Genomic DNA, 26,357 nt, shown 5'->3' with positions numbered 1-26,357 from the left:
AAAAATCATTCTTATTTTAAATTTATTTTTTCTGCTAACTTGACTGAGTGGTCATGATAGTAGAGCATCAAATGCACTGAAAGCAACTACTGGATTTTAATTAAGAGCATTCCACAGGAATAATACTAACACGTGCTGAGTGATAAGTATATATGCGCTAACACTGTTCCACAAAGCCTTAAATTACACGCTTCAGTGCGTTAGATTTAAATCCTAGAAGACATTGGCACCAATTGCTGGGATTACAACTTTCAATTAAACCTACAACTAAATTACTAGATTTCAAACCATTTCTTTAAGCCACACCTGTCTGCTAAGCCTTGCACCACATTCACACTTAATAACCCTTAACATTTTTCATTTAGAAAGCTCAAACGGTCTTTCAAATTGAATCCTTGTCACTGTTCCCTTTCACATATCAGGAAACTGAGGCACACAAAAATTAAATATCCAGACCTAACAAAGGAACCTGTGCCATAGCCACTGCTTTTGCAAGGGGTCATTGCACCTTGTTCCCAAACTTGTTGCTCATTCTCACTCCCACTTGATCACCATCTCTTGCCCAAGCATTCAAATGGCCTTATGATGAACTACATCAGGAAAGAGCCTCAGATTAAATCTAACCAACCAGTCAACTAAAAAAGGGTAGTTTCATCCTGTGTCAGTACCCAATCCCATTAATTTCACAGCCACACAAACACTTGAACTGGCTCAAGGGAGGTGATGCCCCAGTGCTTATGATCGGAGTGAGGTTCCATCTTTCAGTCCGGTTGTAAGACTCATGAAGATGCAGCATTAATGCTGGAACTTTCTAAAATCCAGCTGTGCACATGAAACCACGCACACTCAGGACCACATGATCATTCAGCCGAGAAGGTGAAGAGGGAATGCACAGTCAAAAACCAATATTCCAGAACTTACAATCAACATTAATGGATGGGTGTTCGGAAAGCTCATGGTAAAACTGAGAAACTCCTTATGTAGCACACTGAAGGTACCAAAAACTTCACATGGTCAGAGGCCAAACAGGAAAATTCACCCAAGAAAATATTTGGAGAAATGTTTAGTAAACGTATATAAAAAGAGTTGCCAATGACAAATTGTTGGAAGCTGGTAGAGCATTCTGGAAAGTCATCATATGTCTCATACTCATCTACACCTGTTCCTCTCTGGCCGGTAAGTGCTGAGCTGGTCAGGCCACTGCTTGCCTGTTTTTGTGTTAACTAGCAGTTAAAAGAGAGAGAGTTGCCACTTATAAAAAATGCTTCTTAAGTGAAATATTAAATTAACAAAATAAATCAAAATCTAACATTCCTATTTAGATTACGAATATTAGAAAAGTGCCAGATGATTATATCCACTGGTGTAATTCAGCTTTTCTTTCAAGAGCTGAAAAGGTAAGATTTCTCTGGAGCCCTTAGATGGTCTTCTCCAGTGAGACACTCAGAGGAAATATGTTTTGGGGTCAAAGGGAATAGAAATTACATCCTGGTCCATGCATGTAAATGAATACAGATGAGTTTGTAGCCATTATTTAAGAGGCGTGCTCTAGGTGGGTGCATTTCGAGTTGGGATTTTCAGAGCCGAAGAGTAGACTTGGCAACAGAACGTTATATTGAATCGGCACAGCAAAATTCTCTAGTTGGCTTTGAAAACCTCCATCATGTTTGCATCTAACTGAAGAAAAAAAGAAAGAAAAAAAACCAAAATTATTTCCTCCTGATCCAGGACTATTCTGTATTTGAAAAAGTGGTTAATCGCTCTTCTAAATAATGTTAAGCTTACTCGGACTAAATCTCATCAAGAAACATTTGGCCAACTTCATATGCATTTCGTATGGCAACATACTCAAATCTTCTTAAAACCTCATGCCCACACTCTTGGCCAAGCCATAGTTGAAAAGCCGCATGGTAGAAAAGCATGGTGGAGGCACAGGGGAGAGCTTTGCTCGTGCACATTTGACACCTGGAGTGCTGTGCCCTGTTCTGGACTCTCCTGCGCAAGAGACACGTGGAGCTACTGGAGAGAGTCCAGTGAAGGGCCACAAAGATGATTAATGGGCTGGGGCAACTCTCATGAGAAGAGACTGAAAGAGCTCAGACTGTTTAGGCTCGAGAAGGCTCAGGGGATCTCATCAATGTGCACAACTATCTGGAGGGAGGCTGTAACAAAGGCAGAGCTATACTCTGTTCAGTGGTGCCCACTGACAGGACCAGAGGAAACAGACACAAATCAAAACACAGGAGATTCTGTCTGAACATCAGGAAAAACATTTTTACTGTGAGGGTGACCAAGCGCTGTTATAGATTGCCCAGAGAGGCTGCAGAGTCTTCATCCTTGGATATATTCAAAAATCACCTGGACATGCTGGCTCTAGGTGGCCATAGTTGTGCAGGAGGGTCGGACCAAATGACCTCCAGAGGTCACTTCCAACCTCAGCCATTCAGTAATTTTGTGACTCCAGGAACAGGTGATCTCTGTAGCTCAGCAGTCACACTGTCATTAGCAATTGTGAATGGATGGAGACACATCATGTACCTCCTATCACACTGCGTGTACGAACCCAATGTCCCAAGGCTCTGGTACACACAGTGATTCTCCAACTCAGAAATGCTTGGAAGGTTCAATTATTGACATAAATTGGAGAACAGGACTCCCACTGCAAGAGCAAAGAATTGAGAAAAGAATCCCCCAGGCCATGCATGCCCTCAACCACTCTTTACACACACAGACATCAAGTAAATAACTCACGTTAAGGAAATCTAAGCCATGTGCATATACAGGAACACCTCATTCTTTTCTTGAATTCCTACAAACAGTTAGATTCCTTTAGTACTGTGGTAAAAAGTGGCATTGCGCAAATATGCTCTGGGCATAGGATCTGTTACAAATCAAAACTATTAACAACTATTTTGTCTTTTATCTGATGTTTGATATATTTCAATAAGTATAGCAAAATCCTTGTACACAGCAGGAAGTAAATGACCTGTGTACTCTGAGAAAAAAGTGTGAAGCTAACATAAATAACTTCTGAATAAATGAATGATCCTCTTCTTTTCTGGAGACTGACGCTACAACAGTGGGTGGTTGTTTTTTGCAAATGAAACCCCTAAAGCTGCACATTCTAGCCCATACTCTGTAGTAACTGCTTTGAAGCAAAAATAAAAACACTTGGGTTGCCACTTCTTCTGCAAAGGTTTCAATGACAGTAACAGCAACGTATACTAACACTTTTAAAGCCTCATGAACTAAAAGACAAGGAAGACTCTGCTAAACATAGGATCCTCTACAATGCCTGGATGAAACAGCCGAAGAAAACTGCTGCAGCTGATTTTACTGTCTCTAGGTCTTGGCATTCATTATTTAAGTTCTGTGGAAACTGTTCCGCCTTGAAGTAGACTGACTCATGCACTTTAACTTCCAATTTCCTGCAAACCATCCATTAGTTTTTGGCAAGTTTCATACTGCACAGTACTTCCATGAAAAGCGCAGCTCCCAAACTCTTCTGATTTCAACAGTGGTTTTTGTAACAGAGTTTAATGAAATTTGTACTCATGCCCTTACAAAACTGAACGTGATCCCCACCTGGAGATGTCCGACACCCTTATCAAAGCTAAATGAATTACACTGTTCCTAAATTTTCTCTTCAAATGTACTTGTTGGGACAAATCCTACTGGGCTATACTATACCCCCATATGAGACAGTGGGAATTTACCAAAGAACAGAAGCTGGGTTTAGCTGTAGTGTTAAATTTTAATCAGACAAGGAAAAATATTTTCAACCTACCTATTCTTCTCCCAGAAATGCACTACCTACTCCTACACTTGACTGGGTTTAAAACGGCTGGAATGAGCCATTTGATAAGTGAATGCTAATTCCATCATTTGCAACTACAATTGTTTTTAACTTTACCATTCCCTTCAAATATTTTGTCACAAAGTGGTATCAGAAATATGTTAGTAACTCAAAATGGAAAATAACTGTGGTATCTCCTATGCCACCATTTGGTAACTGTAGATAAATGTGGTCTAGTAAATGGTGACTAGTAAAATTCTTCTTCCATCCCCAGGATATCATTATTTAAAAATGAGAAAAGAGACAAAAGCATCAACATACACACATGTGAATACAGCTTTTAAAGTATTTGGTAGGATTCCAAATCCAGATGTGCTCCAGTTCAGCTGATACAGTAGAAAAGCTTTCCCCTCTAAAATTAAGGGTTTTAATTTGTGCACCTTGCAGAGTGTGGGGTTGGAGTCTTGTGTTTATCCAGCTCTAAGAATGCTACAGTAAACAGCAGCACGGATCTCCTCGCCTCAGCATATTGAATCTCGATCTACAAAGTCAATCATAAACAGGTTGCAGAGTTTGCATATTCATTCAGTTCCTCAGCCCTTCCTCCTGGGACTGTCAGCTTGCACAGATTATTGAGGATGCTCTTTGTAGGAACTGACCCAATCTCATCCAAATAATTTTACTTAAGTGATATAACCATCAAATAGCAGTAGATCTTAGCCACTATGTGAAAGTTTAGATGCAACAACCTAGGAAAGATGGTCTAGTAGCCAAAATGTTTTAAAAAACAGAAGCTCCATAATATTTTGAAAGGCTTGGTTATAAGTGTTTAAAAATACCTTTTGTTAGACTAACAAGGGATTAGACATTCAGGGAACTTAAGCAGCTATTTGGGCACCTAGGCCAGTAAGTATTTGGGTGTCCAGTGATACCTACCAGCTCTACAGGTGCCTGCATCTCAGCTGTCCAAATGTCTAATATCTTATTTCCTATTGCTGGACACAAACGTAAACCTGATTCAGAAAGCAGGTGTTCATTTCCCAGCCTCCTTTCCCAAGCTAGACTTTGCACAATTATTTCCACTATAAATAAGATATGCGGAGAAAGTTATAACAGTTATTACCTACTGCAGAGGGTTACCTTACTTTCTGCATAAGCAATGTGGCTTTTGATGTTTCATGGCAACACTGCCTGATTTTCTTGGTATGTAAGTTATTATTCTTCACTCCAAAAAGAACTCTCTCCTACCTTGCTGAAACTACTAGCAAGTATCCCCAAAGACTGGTTACATGCTCAAATTATTAGCATCAACCTAACCCCCTCCTTTTTTTTTTTTATGGACGCTAATTTCCCCCTTTTTTTAAAATGTGCTATTTCTTGCAGCTATGCTTCAGGTTCAGTCTGGCAGAATCTGCTTCACTCTTTCTGCTACATTTTCAAGCCTTCACATAGCATGTGCCTGACTTAGTCCTTAAGCTTTGCGTGCTCTGATTTGATCCATGTGTGCACCTCTTTCACCACACGAATGGTTTCTTGACTTGTCTACTTGACTTGTCTACTTGCATGCTTATTGTTAAGCGAGGAATTAAGTGGTTTGTCAGACTGATCCCAAGCGCTTAGCATCTGAACAGCGTGAATTTTTACTCGGTTGAGTAAGAAAACCTTTCCCAGTGCTTCACCTCTCTATCCATGCTAGCTGCCTAAATACAACTCTACTTTCCTGACAAAAGAATAAAATTTACACACATTCTTATCTCACTGGGATTTATTACTGAAAGTGGAGACCAGTGGTTTAAACAGGAGAATCAAAAGAAGCTGGTATACTAGTCATCTAGGGGTTAAGCTAATTCGTTAGTGCTCTCGCTGTTTCTTGCCGTCAGCCACTAGCAACCACTCTTTAAATTCTGAAAAGAACACCGACCTTTAATCTGTGGTATTAGTTCCTTTGACAAAATGGAAGATTATGTCTTTTTCCCACAAGCCTTCATGCAAAGCTTAGCCAGCTTCCATCTGGTCTGGCTAATTAAATGTAAGTTAACATTAAGTTAAGAGCCAGCTCCAGCCCACAGACCTTCTATTCTGCAACTGCAGATTTATTAATTGGCCAAACTATTTGAGTATTTAATTCCAATTTTTGATTGCTTCTATTTTCTTCACTCTCTCATGAAAACAAGGAAATGTTTTTGAAGACATATTTGCATAATTTCAGCTCAGAAACAGAAAACATTAAGACATGCTAATAAGATTCCGAGAAGCCATAAAATTGTCAGGTTTTTTTCTTCAGTATTTGACATTTTAATAAAGTACCATCATAACAGTGTGAAGGATCTGCCTATTATGCACAAGATCTGGAATCACTGGAGCTGTAACTTTTAAGCTGGCCGTGACCCACAATCTGACCCTATATGTACTAAAACTAGAACCAGTTGTTGTATTCCTTATTCAGTCAAAACTTTCTTTGACCTTAATGGGCGTTCTGTGTGAATGAAGAACAAAGGAATGAGATCTAATATGGGGAGTTACTAATTGTAATCATACCCACTGTTAACTTTTGATAAAATGCCTGTGTAAAACTGAAAATACAGATAGTCTACTAAGTCAAAACGGTGCTTTGCACTATTTTTGTTTTTAATATTAACTCTACATAGGTCTTGCACCTAATCTGTTTTGCTGTATGTAACATTAGATGTTAGAGAGGAAAACTATAAGCTTCAAGATTTTAAAAATAAATAATGTGGCAAAGTTAGATTTATGAATTTGTTTTAACACCTGACATTACTTTGAAAAAGACTGTTATGAAGTAACACAGCTTAAACCTCTGAAACAAATCCTCCTCCTTCGGGATAGAGGCAAAGATCACATTAAGAAATGCTATTTCTTCATATATTTATCTAATATAATGCCTGCTGCAACAGTATGTAAGGCAAATTTTAAAATGCAAAATCCAGAAAACTTTTCCCTAGTTCACACAAACAAAAAAACTAAACACTAGACGAGTTGTTGTTAAAAAAAACAAAACAAAACACACACACACAAAGTTCAGTTTCATATAAAAATCAAAACCATATCAAGACATACAACACAGTTAAAAACAAAGAAACAAACAACAAACAAACAAAAACCAAACCCCCAAACAAACAAAAAACCAGAACTGTGAACGGCACAAAGCACTATCTAATGAAGCAAGACTAAACACTGACATTAAGAGACCACTGCATATTTCCACTTCTTATCCTGCAGAAGTTTACATAAGTAAATGGACTCAATTCACCTTTTTCTGCCTTAGTTGCCCCAGGCAGATGGTACAGGTAGAACAAATATTTTTCCATTTCTATCCTCTCTCAAAAATTCTCGGGTGAAGATGTTCTGTGTAAGGGCAGACTACTAGCAGCTATTATTATGTTGGAAATAGAAATGGACAAGTAATTAACTTCCAAGAGACTCTGAAAACAAAAATGCTGTTGTTACAGAGTGCAAGACCAACAACAGACATAAAGCATTTTTTATTAAGTTCGGTTATAAATGTGGGATTTTATCTACTTATTTTGTTCTTTCCTGTACCCATTAAATTTTAATGACCTCCTTGATAACCTTTCTCATGAACCTTTGAATCTCTGTTTTATCCTCTCCCTAGCTTACTTTACATTTCTGCTCTTACTGTACACATCAACTCTGTTTTCTCCATAGCTGAATGGTGTTCTGCACAAACAGCTGTTACCTTCTACTCAGACAAAAGCAACTTAGCTCAGAATGTCAGATAAAATCCACCGGGGTAACTCGTTCAAAAATGAAATATGGGGCGCAAAATGCAATGTAAATTTACTAGGTCTACACTAAGACTAGACACAGTTTTCTCCCAAAGACCCATTACGGTTCAGTTCGCATTCAAAACACCAGAGCTGCAGCACAGCGAAATGCTGCGCTCCATCCTGACACACTTGTGGGCCATCCCTGTGCCCCAGCTCCTGGCACTGACTCACACCAGCTTTCCCCGGCAACTGGAGCCACCTTGTGCCCTGCACAGCACCTGCACCCTGCTGGCTGCTCAGGAAAAAAATTATTTCTAAAGCATATTGGCATTCTGGGCATGAGACAACAACGCCTAAAAAAATATTTATTTGGGGTCTATATAAATTATTTCATTTGTGACTGTTTCAAGTCAGTTAAACATGAGCAAAATAATAAAGATGCAAATGAAGTGGATGCTGATAATTTTTTCCAATCCACCACTGCAGTGAGTTTTTAGGAAGTATGCAAAACACTTAAGTCACTTTGAACACTTGTAGTATAATGAGGAATACTACCACTATTTTCCAGTTTATTATCTCTTCTTACCTACAATTGAGAATTATAACTAAGCAGTGACCAGAATCCAAGACCATGAGCTGCTTTGCTGCAGGTTTTATTTTGCAGTAAAACAGTAAAGTCTCTTCCTCTACAGTAATGAATTTGAGTGCACAGCATACGACCTTAAAATGTTTACAAGTGCTACAGTTCAGATTTGGCCTCTAGCCATAAAATTCAAATCCAGCTTTGAAACATCCCCAAACCTCAGACTTAAATTTTTTTTGTCTCATTACAAAATATGGATCACATGCATCAAATAGATCTGAACATATTTCCAGAGGCTACTGGGGCAAATTCTGACCCAGGGGCAAATCTACTGTATTCATGTTCTTTTATTGTAACACGACCAATACCAAATGTGTTGAGGGTATGAGCGTACTGAGCCAATACATCTTTCCTTCTCAAAGCGAGGGTGATTTTCTTTATTCCAAGTGAGGAGGACAGATGTGATCACTTCTTCTAGTAAAATCCATACATGTCATTGAAACACATGAGACCTGACATTTCTGCTTAAACCTGAAAGCATAGGGCACAAAAAAAACCCCACAAACCCACAAACCCTGAACTATATAGTTACAACAAAAACTGTTCTGGCCTTTTACCATTCTTCTTCTTCATGCACTCTGACGACAAGTTAGGCATATCATCTTTTGAATCCAGTACTGCAATACATTATCCTGCATTTACTCTGAGCACTCTGACATTATCATTATCTTCTTTTGTGCCCGACAGCAACTGCAGCTCCTATAATGCCATTATTGTAATTAAGAACAATCTGAACCATTGACAGCATTGCCTCGTTTGCTCTAGAATCCCCTGTGCATTAGAGTTCTTCTAAACCAATATTTCACTATTAATAGTTTGCTGCTTTAGAACTGCCTACGGTTAAAAGAAAAAAAAAATTATTAGGCCTCAGCCTAACTCGATGGCTGAAGAAGAAACTTGTAAAGAAAAAATAAATGAAAGGCTGTACACCGGCAAACTGCTATCTTTTCTTTACACACATTGAAAATGGATTCACACCCTGCCAACCTATTCAGGCCGTTACCCAGGTGAGGAAGCTTATTTTGGCTTCCTTCAAAAGGACCACCTGTACAGATACAAAAGAAAACATCTCTCTCTTCTCCCACTAAATGTACCCAAAGTACTGCTCTGTCTAAACTCTCCCTTTCATTAATCCAGCTCACAGTTGGATAAGTAGGGCACAGCAATTCAGACATTCTTGCCTGGGAAATTCTGACCTTAACATCCTTGCTGCACACGTGCTCTCTAGGCTGCCTGTACCCCGTCCATCTGTTTGCAAAGTATGACGCCTGCCCGTTTGCTGAGCCAGGAAGGTGGCCCACCATAGCCCTAGGACTGCTTAACACCCAGGTCTTTGTAATTCCAGGGAAACAATCATCACCAAAGAAGTGCAGGCACAACTGGCAGTACAGCACTGACACAACACTGTGCACGTCTTAGAAGCTGGGGCCAGAAAGCCCATGGCCAGGCCATGCGAAGAAACTTACATTTTCCTTCTGCAGTAAATGCAGACTTGCACTATTAAGTCCTAACATAAAAGAAACCAGCAGTCATTGCCTGCACAATATCTGTAAAGGGCTGTGTTGAAGTCTACCTATAGAACATCACTGATAACAGGGAGCTTTATCTATTTTTACTCAACATGAACTCAGGAAAGCACTATATGAAAACGACCAAAGAAATATGGCTAATGGAAAAAACTGATATCTCCAAAGGATCGTGCAGAAAAACATGTATTTAAAAAAAAATCACAACTCTCTTTCTTTATTCGGGTTCTAGCATGGTTAACTTCACTCAAATTGTTTGCTTGTGCACTGCTGCAGCCACTGAAGCAAAGAGGCCAGTGCTAATTAGAGCACTTAAAAGTTGTCTTACTGCACACAAAGGCAAGCAAAAGAGGTTCAAGTACTGTATGAGACTTCAGTACAAATACCAAAGATGTGGTGATGACTTTTTCTTCTGTGAACACACATTCCACTAAAAAAAATTATCAACCCTATACCAAAGAAACATTCAGGAAATTATAATGTTTAGACTACACTTAAGATTTTTGATGCTTTCAAAGCTTTTGCAGTATGAGATTGTATTTTCGTGTCTGAGAAATCCCTACTGGTGTGGAGATGAAGAGCTGCTCCTCACTCTACCACGCCCTTCAGTATCTGCTCACAACTTCTGAAGGGTAGCAGTGACCACTGACAATTGTTGCATCCCCTCTCCTATCACCCTGACTAAAGTCCCTTTTTCCAAGTGGAATTTCGTAGGTTTCACTATGAATAAGGGTTAATCTCACACACCAGTGGCTCAGTGTCATAGGCTGCTTTATCACCCCACAGGAAAAGAACAGAATCCACTCTATGCTAAGTAGAAATCGCAGAAGCCAGAAGGACTTAACCATGACTACAACTACCAAGAATGGCTCACAGAAATATATATTCCAGGTGTTTTCTTTTGCAAAAATAATTATCTAAGAAAAACAAGATGAGTAAGATATTGTCTACTATGGTACACTATGTGGTGCTTAACACAAAGATCAATAAGAAGTCAGGAAGAGAAGTACAAAGAATAAAAAAAAAGCAGTACTGCTAACTCATGACCAACGTGCTCTCTTTAATTTTGTGTTAAATACACACAATAAGAATGTTTCATAGCACCACATGCAATTATTTCACAGAGAATACTACAAAACTAAAAAGAAAGCAGAACATTTGGGAGACTGTAGAGCCTTGTTATTTAACACTGCAATTCTTCAATATTTTAAGTAAGATCATCACTTGGTTGAACAGTGGCACAGTCAGGTGCAGGATTTGGGTGAAGAGATAGTGGCTAATCTTCCTAAAACAGCTCTGCCAATACAACTCACTCTTGACCAGTCACATCCCTGTTTTTCTTTTTTTTTTCTGGCCCTTGGTTTTCTCTGGTCTGACCACAGGTTGTCAAGGAGTAGTTCCATGGTTGGCTACAGATTCACATAAGGCTGCTGATCTGATTTTGCTTTTGGTTCAAGACATCTTTTCTTTGTATTTCAGTCTGGTCACCAAAGTGAATTAACTCACTGATGCACTCAACACTCCCACACCTAGTCCCAAGAGCGACACGGGTATTCGATCCAAGTAATGTTATTTATTAATAAGTATTAGCACACCAAACAGAATATGTATGATGATACGTATAAAGAGCAAAATTCTGAGTGCCTTGCTACCAGTGCTCCGAGTACAGCTACATACTCACAGAAGCACAGGAACTACTATGAGCTGCACAAGGAATACACAGAAAGCAAGCTGAGCCTTCAGCCCCACCCCAGCCTTGTGTTTGGAACAGTCGCAAATGAAGATGTGAAGCACTGCAAAGTGTCCTGCCTTCCAGTTCATCTTCTCTCACGCAAAATGGCATCACAATGCTGCCAGCACAGCACTGACTGCACCCAGGGCAGTGTCAACTGTCCTTTCAAGGGTCATCTCTTCTTGGTTTTGGCTGCAGCTTAACAAAGAAAATAGTCTAGCATTAGGAATACAAGTCAACAGCACCGTATGTTTTAATAGGAACTGGTGTGGGGAGGAAGAGGACAGAAGCAGGTGATGCAAAAGCAACATTATTTTAGGTACACCTCAACTACTGCTTTTCTAAAGTTTCACTTCACAAAGAACTGTGCCCGTAAAACCGCTGATTTCATATTCAGCAACATCAGCATTTTGCTGAAAAAGACTGAAGAACTCTGTGGATTTAGTTAATAGGAATCACTTGATATCAGATGCAGTGAAGTAACAAAATAATTGGACTGTCCATATCCCAATCTCAGTGAGAACGGCAGAGACCCCAGTATTAAACCACCTGGTCTGCAGAGAGGGAATCGTTTAATGGTTGTGGAGGCATTAAAGAGAGATAAGAAAAAGTATGATATATCCCAGAGATTCTGTCCAAGGAGATTCGCAGAAGCACAGATCTGTACTTATAGGAAGCTGCCTTTAAGCTGAGGGGTTTCAGAAAATGTGGAACCCCACAAGTAGTAATCAAACCCAGTGAGAACTTTTCTTTCAGTCAGTCTTGGTCTCTTGGTCTTCTCTTACCTTCAGGGCAGATTCCTTAAATGTTAAGAGAAACACTGGAGTTCTAAAATCACAGATTCTTTGGACAGCACACTCACTTTACTGAGTACGAGAATGAGAACTTCGTATTTGCTCTCTGGGACAGCTTCACTTGGTTATATCCACCTTCACATTGAAGACTGGAAACATGTTTTTACGAGTTTGATATTGGGGTTAGTATATTTTAAATTTGGAGATGTAAAGAAAAAATTAGCATTGAAAGAAGGGTACATCAGTCTAAGCTGGTCTCTAGCTGTTTTTTTGCCTCTTTCCATGGCTCTGTCCTGTAATTTGGAAGTAATGGAGACTCTTCAACCACTTGTTTAAAGCTGATTTTACTTTGCCACTTAAATATTTTTTACTTTTCATTTAGATTATTGGTATGCATCTATCCAGCTACTGCAGATACTGAAAAGAACTGACAGACTATGTTGTCACCATACCGTCATCACACCCGGCCAGTCACAGGTATGAGCTTGGTGGACTAGACCAGTTCAACTCCCCTCAGCTGAGATCCTGAACCATCAGACACCTGAGTCTTCAGATGATCTCCAGGGGTCCTTTCCAATCGTAACTATTCAGTTCTGCAACCCAAGCTTGTCAGTCTCTATGACAGCATGGTCCAGCTGGCAGCTTGTGACCACCCCTTCCCACAGATGGGGAACAGCTGCTGTAGCAACAAGCACTGCCAAACCACCAAGCACCCTCATCCGTGTCTGCTCACAGCACCCTGAAGAGCTCAGCAGTGACCACTGCAACCAAGGCAGCACAAGGAGAGGGGGAGCAGCTGCTGCTGAAGAGAGGAGAGGAAGGGATGGACACAGACGTAGGGGCAGACATCCTGCCTCCCGCCACCCCCCAGGTACAGGCAGACATCCTCCCTCCCGCTGCCCCCCAGCCCTTGTCCCTCCTCCCAGCCCAGCAGCACCTCAGAAAGCAGCTGCTCTCTGCAGCCAGACCCCTTGCTCTGCTCCTCTGCTCCTCCTCACTGCGCCCCTTCCTTTAACCCGTTCCATGCATGCTCAGTTTTATCCTGTATGAAGCCTATAGGCTCAGACGATGAAACTGCTCAAATGGGAAAACCACAGGCAATAAACAGCATACTTCAGTTAACTTGTCCACGTAATCTAAGGCTGCTTTTGGAAGTCAAGTGCGGACAGAGTTCAGTGGCTCTATGCTCACATACAGATAATCAGAGCACAACAGAATTAATGGTTGTATTGGGTCAGAATGGCAGATCAAAGTCTGGGGTCCTGGCCCCTGGCAAAAATGCATTCTTAATGATACAAACAGGGAAAGGCAAATCAACGGAATTTTCTCCCTTGGTATAAGCTTCCTAATAGCTGTGGATTTCATGATAGGCATTTAACGAATTGTGCATCTGAAATACCTGTGATGGCCTACATGATTCGCATGTGGGCCACTGCAGACATTTTTTTTTTCATCTAGAATCCACCAGACCTCCCCTTCCCTCTTTAAAAAGTATTTTGTTGTCCAAAACATCCTATAGCAATACATTTCAGAACTTAATAATGCATAGAATTAAAAAAAAAAAATTCGGTGTCACTTTAATTAGTTCGAAAGCAACTGGATGGACTTAACAATTGCGGTGTTCTTCTGGGAAGAGGCAGGAGTGGCTCTGTGTCCTCTCCCTACACATCCCTACGGCATTCTCAGGTCCTCCTGCCTCCAGCGAGACAACACCACCAGCTCCTTTCCCTCCTCTCTGGCAGAGAAGAGGTTGGCAGTGCTGCATTTTGTGCTAATCCCAACGCTGTCAGTGCATTTTCTGTATCCCATGTTTTACAGTCCTCTGTGATCGAACCCCTTCACATATGTTCACACATGTTAGGAGACATTCACATAAAGCAAGCACTGATACGCTCAGCTCTACAATAATAGGATACCTCTGGTTATAGACTCAATAAACTGTCTGGCAAAAATGCAGGCATCTGGGGCTCACACATTCCCACGCATTTGATTGCTGCAGATGAAACACATGGACCAAGCATAACTGAACTGGGCCCTACACGAATATTTGGTTAAAACAACAACTTTTTTGAATAAGTTTGGGATTATCTGTGACTTTTGAGATTCAGAAATGCATTCACAGGTAGTACTTTCATCTTTCTCTGAATCAAACAGAACCAAAGCTCCTTAGAAAAAAGAAACAAAGAGAAAAAAGGGAGAAAAAAGAAGATAAAAGAAAAAAGAAGATAAAAGAAAAAAGAAGATAAAAGAAAAAAGAAGATAAAAGAAAAAAGAAGATAAAAGAAAAAAGAAAAAAAAATCTTGAAACCAAAAAAGCAAAAATGCATTAGATAAAATTCCCAATGAAATCACAAGGCCTAAGAAAACTGAAATGCCACAAATAACGTTAAAATGCAGAATACCGGAGGAGAAAAGCCGGAAAAATCTGCAAGAAATACAGTTAAGAGCTTTATGTTGCAAATTACTGCATGCAGGGGCTCTTTGCACTGTTTGTGCAAGTATAGTGCCTAACATACCAGAATCTGGCCCTGGATTTAGCCACACGTATGTGTTTATAAACAATAATAGATGCTTAACAGTGTCTTACAGATAACAGCTATCAGTGCTGATTAGTTTCTGTTTATTGCAGGGAGCAGCCCTTGTGGAAAGAGGAGGCAGAGGCAGGAAAGCAAGAGAGGAGCAGACCCCAAAATCCATCAGAGGCTACAGCAGTTGCTCTTTTACACTCACAAATCCAGCACAACCACGGCTTGACAGATGACAAACAGCTTCAAGCATGTCGGAGCTGTCATTTATTTACATATATGCCCAACAGTTGCATCTGGAGGGCTATTGCCATCACAGGACGAGCAACAGTCGGGTGTTCTGTCTTGTGCTGACAGAAGCATTTCAGAGGCAATTACCTTTCTTTCTACCAAACAATCCCTTCAATGGTCAGAGCTGAGAGGCCTCCCTAGATATCCCCTGACAATCTGGATTCAAAGGGTGGAAATAAAAACCCAACGTTCTCCTCTTGAGTAGTTTCTCTTCTTTTGATACACTGTAGAAGGGCTCAGAAGGCTCATAGTAATGAAATGACAACAAGCAAAACGAGTCTTTCCTCTATTTTTCTTTTCGCTTTCCACGTTCCTTTCACTTAAGAGAAGTATTTTATCTATTTAACAGAACTTAGTCCAAGGCAATAACTTGATTCAAGGCAATAATTATTTAAATGGTGGCACTATTAGGTTTTGTCCAGCATCAGCTAGGCAGCTGTCTATGACGCGTCTGACAGTACACCAGGGACACAGGAATACGTAATGCAGTATATAGGGGAAAGATTATAAGCACATTTCAGTTGCTACACACTAAGGTTGGAGATAAAGTGCATTACATCAGACATCAAAACCAGCTGTTCAGCTATTCTGATGGCGCAAGAAGGCCTAGAGTTGATATAGTGATATGCTGTAGTAAAAGATAGAAATTCAAAAGTACTGATATGAGAGTGACAATAAAGCCTTTCCCATGCCATCTCCTTTTCTACTATACGCCATCTTCAAAGCACCAGTATGAAATTAGCACTCAAGTGGTGCACACAGTTAAAATGAGCCACTATTAGGAAACAGGACGGCAAGACATATATCCATTCTTCTTTCAGCTTCGTCTGCATTTTAAATTCAGCATCAAGTGAGAGCGGTAGAAAAGAAAAAGTCTGCAAGGCACTGAAGATAGTCTGGAATCTCTCACATGAGAAACAGACAAGCAAAACAAAGTCTACTGATATGAAAAAATAGTCCTTTGCAGCAGTAGTGCACTACTCTACTAAAAAAGAAGTTGCAGAAATGGGGCAAAAAAAAAAATTCAAATATGTCAATTAAAATTCAGAAGAACACTTCTTGTATACTAAGAAATACATTTCTTTCATAGTAAAATGCCCACAGCCAGATCAAGGCATGATCTCTTTGTCAATGAGTCACACAGCAAGGCATTTTAGTCATGGATTCCAGAAAGCCAAAAATTTTACTTAAAACACCTGAAAAGCTCTTATCACCCTACACTTATTCTTAATTTGTATTTTTAATTTGTTCTGATTTCATATTATTCTGTGAAATGCATATGGCAACAAAGCAAAGATTAAGAAATTTAAGGTTATTATCAAGAAATAGCAGAGTGTACAATATTTTACACTGTTAACATACTCTTCCCTTAGGCATACAGAGAATAGGGCCTACTGTGACCTCACATACCAAAATTAAATCAAAACAAGACATACAAAAGAAGAAATACTATAAGTGGAAGCTAGAAGAAAATTCATTCCTTCCCCTGCCCATCAACACCAAATAAACTAGACAGAAGAGCAGTCAAATTACTGAAATTGATGTCATATCTATTGGAAAACCGACTGAGCGCATACAATGAGCAGTAATTGCTCTCTACCAAATTCATGGGTCCAAGCTGTCTGTTTCCCATCTGCTCCTACGCAATTTAAGCAATTCTGAACTTTGCTCTCCATTCCCGAATGTGTCACAGATTTATTAGCATGTCAGAGGCCAATTTTTAAGATTCTCCACTAAGGTAAGCTATTAGGAGTGAAATTTCTGTGTCCATAATTGCCAGGCCAGGAAAATTCAAGGAAGACAATCACACACAACCTTACTGAACCCAGCATGAAAAATTCATAAGGTAACACAACACACACCCCTACACCAAAAAAAAAAAAAGAGGCAATTCTGTTCTCTCCTTGCACTTGTATAAAGACATGTCAGACTACTACAAGGAGCTCACAAAAAAATTTATTTGTGGTTGGTTTTTGCTAATACAATGAGCTCCACCATGCAACTTAACTCCTGCTAGATAAGGACTGGAATTCTCCAGTATCATATATGGGGTGGCTCAGTCTTTGAATGATTTTCAGGAACAAAAAGGACGAAATCTTACCATAAACTACGAAGAATTTTTGTATATGCCACTTCAGTTGTAAACAGGTCATCAAATACTCCAGTATTATCTCACAATTTTCTCATTAGATAAAAAGCTAATTATAATTCATTCCAAACATATTTAATCATTCATAGCTTTGTTACCTTAACAGAATTTATACACTACTTAAACATGCAGCTGCTTGTGCTCTCACAGGAAAGACTGAAGTACAATGTTCTCACCCTTGAATTACACCAATGGTGATGAGATACTATAAACAAAAAGCAGGCTAAGACCCTAAGTGACAGATGACAATATAAGCAAATTTGAGCTCCAAATTTCACATTTTATGAAATATTTAACGACAATGTATTTTCCAGATTAACATATGTCTTAAGGTATGTCCAATCCCTGCTCATGATATCTCAAGTAATAGTATCTCGGGTTACTCTCTTTGTTTTGGGCAACAACTTGTACTGTGATATTAGAGAATTCATTTCACTTGCCTAGAATATTCTCATCTCTAACATGGGTGAAAGTTACCATTGTCAAGAACGCTGAAGTTCATAAGGAAAGTCTTGCTATGTATTTTTATAGATACTTATACATATCAATTATTGTTACCACAGAAAATCCATTTTTATTGTATTACAAGCTATTTTTGCTACATCTAAAACTATATAGACTTTAGCCTCTTTACAAATAATCTGCATTAGTCTTTACCATAATGTCACTTCAGATGCTAACAGATTTTCATTTGTTGGAGCATTTTGACACTGGCTCTATCATTGCCTATCATAAAAATAGCACTTTGACAATGATCAAAATGCCTGTTAATGGCATAAATACAAAAAACATATAATCATATATCATCTACAACAGTTAACTACATATACAACACAGACAGTACTAAGATGTGATTAGTATACTCCTTACAAGAGCTAAAACATTTTTGCACTATTTAAAGACACAAATTCTTAGCCCTTGCGGTAAAATACCCAAGTAAATCAGCAAGTTTCTGTCCTCCATGTAACAGCAGAACTTATGCCAACTAAAAGATAGGGAAATTTTCAGTTGCCCCTTATTTATCATAAGCACACCAAGTCCCTCTGACTCTCCTGACTTACTGCTACCCTGTAATACTCAGGTATGTTCCCGAGTCGTTGATTCCAGGTGTGCACCCTGAGCATGATCTGGCTTAACACAAAGAGAGGAACAGAATAGAGCTGTGTGTGCAGCAGCCCCTTGGTAGCCCCTGAGGGTGCACAGGTTGGAAAAAAAAGCCATTGTAGTTCTAACCAGGTCTATAACCCAACCGATCACGAGACTGGAATGACAGGAGCATCTTCTGCATAGTCTATATTCATCTAAAAGAATAACACTTGTTCTACTGCCCATATGTTCAAGATAACAATAAATTGGAATAATCAGAATTGTTGCCTCATGAAGAAATACTGACATAGGTGAAATACAGAAGGTGGATTTAACTCTACTGGAGTATTAAAATCACAAAGCACGAGACTAAGTAGGTAAAAGGGGAAATGAATACCCTATACAGAAAAAACCCCACAGCATTATTTCTAAACAGTTACTAACAGTTCATCATATTTAGAGATCTCACATGATTCAAGATCAACATGCACAACAAAATGGGGTAGATATCTATGTCAGCCTAACTCTTTTAGAGAATAGATGCTGATGGTCTACAAAAATATGAAGAGTAAAGTTGCCATCTAAGAGTACTTCATTCTAGTTTACAGAAGCTGAAAGTCTAAACATAGCGAGTGGAAAAAACTTTTTTTTCAAATGCCTATGACTTATACTTGAACAATTTCTCATACATTATGTGTGCTAACAGTTGAATAACCATGTACACTCCTTCGACCAAGACCTGTCTCTATAGGAATCCTGCTACTAGATAGGTAAATTAAAGCAGGAAAAAAAAGAAGAAGCAACCTGACCTCCTATACCAAGTTCCTAGCTAGACCTCAAATATACCTGTTTTGGAGCTGGTATGAAAAGAAAAGGAGGACTCATTGATGTTTTGGCTGTTGCCAAGGAGATGAAGGACTTCTTCAACTTTCCAGCTGCACATGCCCATAAAACCTGAGAGGGAGTGCAACAGGACAGCACTCAGACTGACATCCAGGCTAATGAGATGTTCCCTACCATTAGTGTCATGTTCCATATATAGCTGGAGCCACCTTTTCCAGTTCTGCCTTTTTCTCCTCACTTTTTCCAGGATGAGCTGTTCAGGTTGCTCTCTTTTCCGGGACCAGCTGTTCAGCACAATCACATTCAAGCACGAACTGCTGTCTGGGTCTTCATTCTCCTGATATTGGCTGTACAGGACCACAGTTTGCAGTCGCTGCTCAGGGACAGGCTGTGTATTGATCACCAGGTGGTGAGCAATTGCATTGCACACTTATTTTGTTTATGTATTGTTGATATTATTTGCTCTTCCTTTGCTGTCCTATTAAACTGTTCTTATCCCAACCCACAAGTTTCTCCTTTCCCTTTTGATTGTTTCCCTCATCCCACTTTGGGAGGGCAGGGACTGAACTGGTGGCTGCATGGTCATAGTTGCCAGTTGGGGTTAAACCACAACACCATTATTTTGATTTAGAGAACTAGGAAACGCAAAGGATGAGGACAACACCAACATTGTTCCAAAATTTCAAAAAGGTAAATATCAGCATGATGAGAGAACAAAATGGCAGATGCAGGTTTTAGTCAATAAATTTAATACAGACATAAAGTAACAAGAATAAAATATGATATCACAGAATACATATTTTTGTAAGATTACGGATGAAAGTAACTGCTGCTGCTTCTAACGATTTGGTGGAGATTTGTGACTTAACAATATCTGTCACTGAAGAAAATAGCGTTGTTCAATAATACTGGACATACTAAATCTACTAAATATAGGCTCCACTAAAGATCTCTACCCATATCTACAATACAGACTTGTCACAGAAAATTGTTGCTAGATGAATGCTGCTAATATTCATGAATACCCAAACAGAATAAAATAACAAAGTGGGTAACTAATAAAGTTCGCCATTTTTTACTGTTTCACCAACTTCTGGGCCATCTGCAATGACCAGAAAAAGCCAAATAACATGAGCATGATCGTGCAACATGTGTTTTAATTGAAAAGCGAGACCATGCACCTCAGAAAGACGTGATAGTTACAGAATGAGAGGCTGTACTTGCCAAAGTTTTATTATCCTTGTCCACAGCACTGGTGCCACTCAGAAATACTATGCCTGTTTTCAATACCCAGGTATATACATCAGGAACAAGGGTGTGCTGAACATAATACCCTTCTTCACATTTGTAAGCAATAAACATTACTTGGAAAACTGTTTTAAAAGCGAGACTGCTACTTTGGCTCTATTTGCATCATACTCAAATTAACATCAGCTGTGAAAATGATGGGTGAGTGAGGTTAAATTCCAATTCTCTGTCTCATGGGATTTTAAATAGGCAAATTCAGTAGGGGGTGGATGTTAATTCACATGTATGGGCAAAGAACCAGACTGTTGTACATGCTCAGTGTTCTTCAAAGGTCTGTTGTCGTGAGGCAAGGGGTTTTTTGCTTAGTACAAGAACAATCCAGTTAAGCCTTAAGACTCTGAAGAACAACCACAATTATAAACATTAACTCAGTTGCGTGCATCACACCAGCCTCTCCGAGCAATGCATACTAAGCATGCCGTACATCAATATAAAGCAACACATTACGAGTCAAAGAGGATTTGAACATCAAGTTTTTGGGTTTCTACACCACAATTTAAAAAGCAAATAGCCCCGGGCTGCGAGGCGCGGCCGAGGCGCTCAGCGCCCACAACCCGGACAAGCGCGGAGCTCGGACCCGCAGGCCTGGCGGGCCCGCAGGCCGCCGCCCGCCAGGGCGCTTCACCCGCTGCGGGGAAACGCTCCCCTCCTCCACTGCGGGCACCCCAGCCCGTCCTGCCCTGCCCCTCCCTGACCCCGTCCCGCGGTACGAACTCCTCACTGCCCCCCACACGGGGGTCACCGCTCGCCCGGCCCGAGCTCCGCGGTTCCTCCCCCCGCAACCCCGCCACCGCCTCCCGCCCCGCGGTGCGGCGGGGCCGCCTCGGCCTCAGCGCCCAGCCCGTCCCGGCGCGGGAGTCACAAGCTGCGGCGGCAGTAGCACCGAGGGTGGGTGCGGTGTCTCCCGGTCGGCGCCCGCCCGCGCTCCCGCGTCTCCCCGCCGTGCCGCGCTGGCCCCGGGCAGAGGCGCCGCGGCCCCCGCCCGGTCCCGGCGAAGCCGCGGGGACACGGCGGCGCGCTCCTCCCTCGCCGCTCGCCTGCCCACCCCGCACGTCCTTCCCCCGTCAGCCCCTTCCTCCCGCTCCCCAGAGCCTTTTCCTCTCCCCCTGTCTCCTCCTCCTCCCCCTCTTCCCCCCCCCCATTTTAAGGTAACTCCCAGGAAACGTGCAAACCTGTAATTTTTACCTTCTTTGGCTTTTTTCCTCCTCGCCAACGTGCCGCCGAGCTTGCCCAGGAAGGAGTCATCTTTCTTTCTGGACGGGGGAGATTTCGGGGTGGGGGACTTGGGGGAAGAAGGAGACTTCTGGGGGGAGGTTGCCATGATAGCCAAGCCGCCGCGGGCGCTCCGGGATGGAGGAGACGGGTCCGAGGCCTCGATGCCGTGGGAGGCTGCTCCCGGCTCTGAACGGAAGCGGAATTATTTCAAGCATTTGAGGCAGCTCCTGCTCCGCTCTCCCGGCTCTCCCGCTCCTTCCCTCCCTCCCGCCCGCCCTCCTGCCCGGCACGGCCCGCTCCCCTCGCACGGCTCCCGCCGCCGCCGGCCCCCTCCTCAGCCCAGCGCCCCACACACACTCCCCTCAGCGCCACGGCCGCCCAACGCCACCCCCGGCCCAACGGCCCCCTCCTCAGCCCAACGGCCCCCTCCTCAGCCCAACGGCCCTCTCCTCAGCCCAACGGCCGCCCAACGCCACCCCCGGCCCAACGGCCCCCTCCTCAGCCCAACGGCCGCCCAACGGCCCCCTCCTCAGCCCAACGGCCGCCCAACGGCCCCCTCCTCAGCCCAACGGCCCTTCCTCAGCCCGCTGGCTGCCCAAAGCCACCCCCCAGCCCAACAGCCCCCTCATCAGCGCAATGGCTTCCCCTCCTCAGCCCAACGCTGCCCCTGCCTGCCTCTACCCTCTCAGGGTGCTCGTTTCACCTCCCCACAGCAGCTGGTCCCTCCGGCTCAGGAAAAGGGTGTTTCACACAGCCCCGCGAAGGAGAAAGCCGGGTAGCGGGAGCCAGGCTGGGCCTCGAGGAGGGCTGCAGCCCCAGGGTGGCGTGAAGGCCACGCGCCCCTCCCGGCTGGGGGACCCGCAGGATTTCGGGTGGCCGGCTGTACGCACAGGCACAGGACAGTGCCTCACCCGTGGTCTGTCCACCTCTGTGCTGCCCTGCCGGGGAGCAGGTCACTAACTGAGGCTGGTTGGTCAAAAGCACCAATGTGGGTGACCACACGCTGCTTAACACGGGTGCCAAGAGTGAAACACAGGGACCAGGGCTCAGCTCAATTCATCCATAATGATTCGTAAGTGAAGGCTCTGGAAGAATGCGGGGGTCACAGCTGCAGGCAGATGTTTCTGCACCCTGCTGTCAACACCAATAGAAAAGGACTAAAGAAGTATTAAGTTTTGTGCAAAGTTAAAGATCAAGCTTACTACATACACTTCAGTCTTGAGCACACTTTGCAAAGGAGCTCTCCTGCCTGTCTGTTTCAGTTCCATCTGTGGTCAGAGGCGGTGGGAATCCACATATCCACTTCTACAGAAGAAACAGACAGTTGTAGTCAGACCACTATAAAAGCCAGTGGGAAAGAAAGGTGGCTTAGCATGATAGATTGCCTATACCAATCCTGCTTTGATTTGCAGATGAGTAGCTGAAGAAAGAAGTATCTTTAAAACTGATAATTTGCCGTGACTGGTTCAGGAGGCACCCAGGACTGGAACAGCAATAATGTCATCTGGATGCACCGCTTTCACTTACCACTTAATCACTCGATTAACAATTCAGGCAAAAAGCCACACACACTTCATGCAAATATCTAGCTATCCATTAGGCATAATAAGTGAAATGAAATTACCATGAGGATATTTCTAAATCAGCTAATAATTGTTGTGTTTTTACAAGCTGGTAACATTGGTTAGCTGATGAGAGCTAGACATCAATGCGTATTTGTTGCATGCAGTTAGTATATGCCCTGGAGAAAAACTTTATTTCTCCATACTGCCATCAGTTAAAAGCAGGAATGAGCCCAAGCCGTTAGCACAATCTCTCCTTTCCTTGTGTTTGCTCTCTGGCTTGTAGCACCAATTGCGTTTTGGGGCTGTACGCAGAACAGTCCCAATTTCGCACATTATTCTCTTCTCACAGAAGTGCTGCTCACACAGTGTATGGATTAGGAGATGAACAGTTTTGAATATTTTTTAAGAATGTAACAAAAGACTTTTCAAAAGAAGAAGAAATAAACATGTCAAACCCTGTTCTATATGCATGTGAATATGTGGCATTTACAAACAGAACAATGACCCAAGTGAATCTCCATTTGAACCCAAATGACCATACGTAGATGTCAACATGGGATTTTGTGGGCACAGCAGAAGAGACAGCATTTTGGCAAGCACGATTTGTACCGCTATGTTTGTGTTAAAGACGGAAAGAACAAGCGAGATACCTCACGAACAGTGACGGGTGCTGGATTGTGCAGTGTGGGAAAGTCAGAATACAACATGGATTTGCCAAGTCTCACACAGTATAGCTGAAAAGACTCCGCATCTTTTTTTCCTATTTCACTGCACTCAGCATAAGTAAATTAATGACAAATGCAATATTACTTATTTAATAGCCTCATGAGCTATAGGTGTTTTACATCACAAGGAGAAAATAAATTTAAAAGTAAACTTAATGTGTTTATAATCAACTTTATCAGATCTGGAAACACAAACATTGTATGCTTTAAGTAATCATGCTAAAGCAACAGGGAGACTTAAGTTTACTGGAATTTTTTGTGGGTTTCCTTCAAAATTTATTTGCAGTTCATTGGGTATAACATTATTGCAGGGTTTTTCCACTTAAGATGTTTCTCTTTGAGGATAGTTACAACATTTTTTTCCCTGGATCTTAAATTTAGAACTACATATACAACTTTTTTTTTTCTTTTGATCTGGGAATATATATGGACATATGACCTTAAATTAATATTGCATTAAGCACAAAAGGCCTTATAGATGCACTCGAGGTCTAACTTATGGCAGATATAGGAATGTTGATTTTAAATGACTAGCTCTTATTTATACAGTATTTTAACCACAAATAAAAGATGCATATAAATTCAGCAGGGATTTTTGTTTGGCCAGGTTTTTGCTCTGCTTTATATTTGATAATTGAATACTTTCATGATCATGCTCAGTGATCCCCTGCATGGGACACAGGCTGCGTTCAGGCTGGCCCCGCTGCATCTGGCATAGAAACAGAAATCTGGAGCCGACCACGAGAGCTCTCACCGTGCTCCCTGTCAGCGCCTTGTTCTTACAGATAAGCCAACCAGTAGCTCATATTAATTGTATCCTGATCACATATATACTATTGCCAGGCAATAAAAGAGGGCTAAATTCACATATTCAGATAATTCCTATCCACCTGCATATCTGTCCATGCACACCTGGTTTTTATTTCTTTTACTGTGAGACTCTGAATGATCATGAACAATCTTTCTTCCTGAATGAGGCAGAAGAGGCAGGGTATGTAATATACCGACCATGGGCTAGGCTAGTAAGAAAGAGTACTTACTGCAGCAGCCAAGCTGGTTAGGGTCGTGCAATACGTATTAATTTGTCCTGGAGTTTTCTCCTTATGTTTTTCTGCTCTAGCCTTTTGACCATTTGGTCACTTAAAGACTGAAAGTAGAATTTTCAAAAATCTTTCATCAACCCTCTGCTATTGCTGTGATTGCCTACAGAAACAACCTTCACTGACTTCAGGAAGAACAGAACTAGACCAAAGTCTATCCTCTTTATTTTTCTAAGTACTTGCAGTCAGCTTTCTGCTGACCTGCCAGTTCTGTGTGGTTAACTGCTGAACATGCCCAACCCGCCCTGAGTAATAGTTAACAGCACATTAAAAGAGCCTGCTTAGAAAAGAAGGCATTTCCATACAGATTTCTTTGCAGATGTTTAACATCTATATCTTGATTGGGATTTTCCTGGGAGTGCCCCGAAACGCCTGGAGATAACAGCTCGGGCAGGACCTGGTGCTCTTGCACACGTCTCCATGGCAAGACATGCCAGGTGCCTGCTCCCTCGGGTGAGGTAAGGTCATGGCTAACGCCAGCACCCCCAGAGCTTGGGAAGCACGAGCTGCCTCCAGCCTTGTCCTGCAGGGAAAGTGGTTTTTAATTTCTTTCAGGAAGCCCCACTCCTCTTCACGTGGCCGTGGGCAGTGGCCGCCTCTCGTGCTGCTGAGAGACGGAGCAGAGCAAAGCACAGCCATACCTGGCAGGCATTTGTACATCCACATCTCTCACTCCATACCCATACAAGAAAGTTTATATTATACATCCCAAAGGACTTTGCTGCATGTGATTTCAGACCCTAGAAGACAGACCCAGGGTTAACATATCATCCCAATATGGCTATATTATAACAGTGGAAAGCATCAGTATCAGGGGTAGAAGGGCTCCAAGTTTTCATTGCCACCATCATCTAAATCTCACATTTGAGGATAAATTAGTTTCTAGCTCACCAGGTGATTTTAAGATGGAGCATGTGCTTATGCTTGAATTTAAAATAGAGCTATGCTTTCTACTCAACTTTCGACTTCTTTGAGATAAGAATCCTCTCTTTAAATAAATAACAAATAATATAGTAGTTTCATAAAGATACTGGAGTATTTCCAGCCAGATTCTTTAAAAGTACAATGTATTTTTTGTTGTACATCAAGGAGCAAAAAAGATAGACTAAGATGCAATGTGGAAAAATGTACATGAAAGATGAAAGGTAACATTGTATACAGTCACAGAGATTATTTGCAAAATTGCAAAGGAAGGAAAGTGGGGTTTAAGCTTTTCAGTAAGTTGAGGATATCATCCTAGCTTTTAATGCTTCTGGTAATGTTTCATTCCATCAATCAGTTATTTATAAATACTGGACCAAGTTTACTTG

General features: G+C 41.7%; 1 protein-coding gene across 1 annotated transcript in view; it reads right to left on the bottom strand.

Moving 5' to 3' along the window:
* The window catches only part of PARVA (parvin alpha), a 68,835-nt gene extending 46,958 nt beyond the window's left edge, over positions 1-21,877 (bottom strand). Inside the window, exon 1 of the mRNA XM_065636542.1 lies at positions 21,628-21,877. Coding sequence (XP_065492614.1) covers positions 21,628-21,763 — 136 coding nt within the window. The 5' untranslated portion in view covers positions 21,764-21,877. The remainder of the gene's footprint in view (positions 1-21,627) is intronic.
* Between the last annotated feature and the right edge of the window lie 4,480 nt (positions 21,878-26,357).

Source organism: Caloenas nicobarica, chromosome 5, assembly GCF_036013445.1.
Source record: "Caloenas nicobarica isolate bCalNic1 chromosome 5, bCalNic1.hap1, whole genome shotgun sequence".
Lineage (NCBI taxonomy): Eukaryota > Metazoa > Chordata > Aves > Columbiformes > Columbidae > Caloenas > Caloenas nicobarica.
This window is presented reverse-complemented; position numbering and strand designations above follow the sequence as displayed.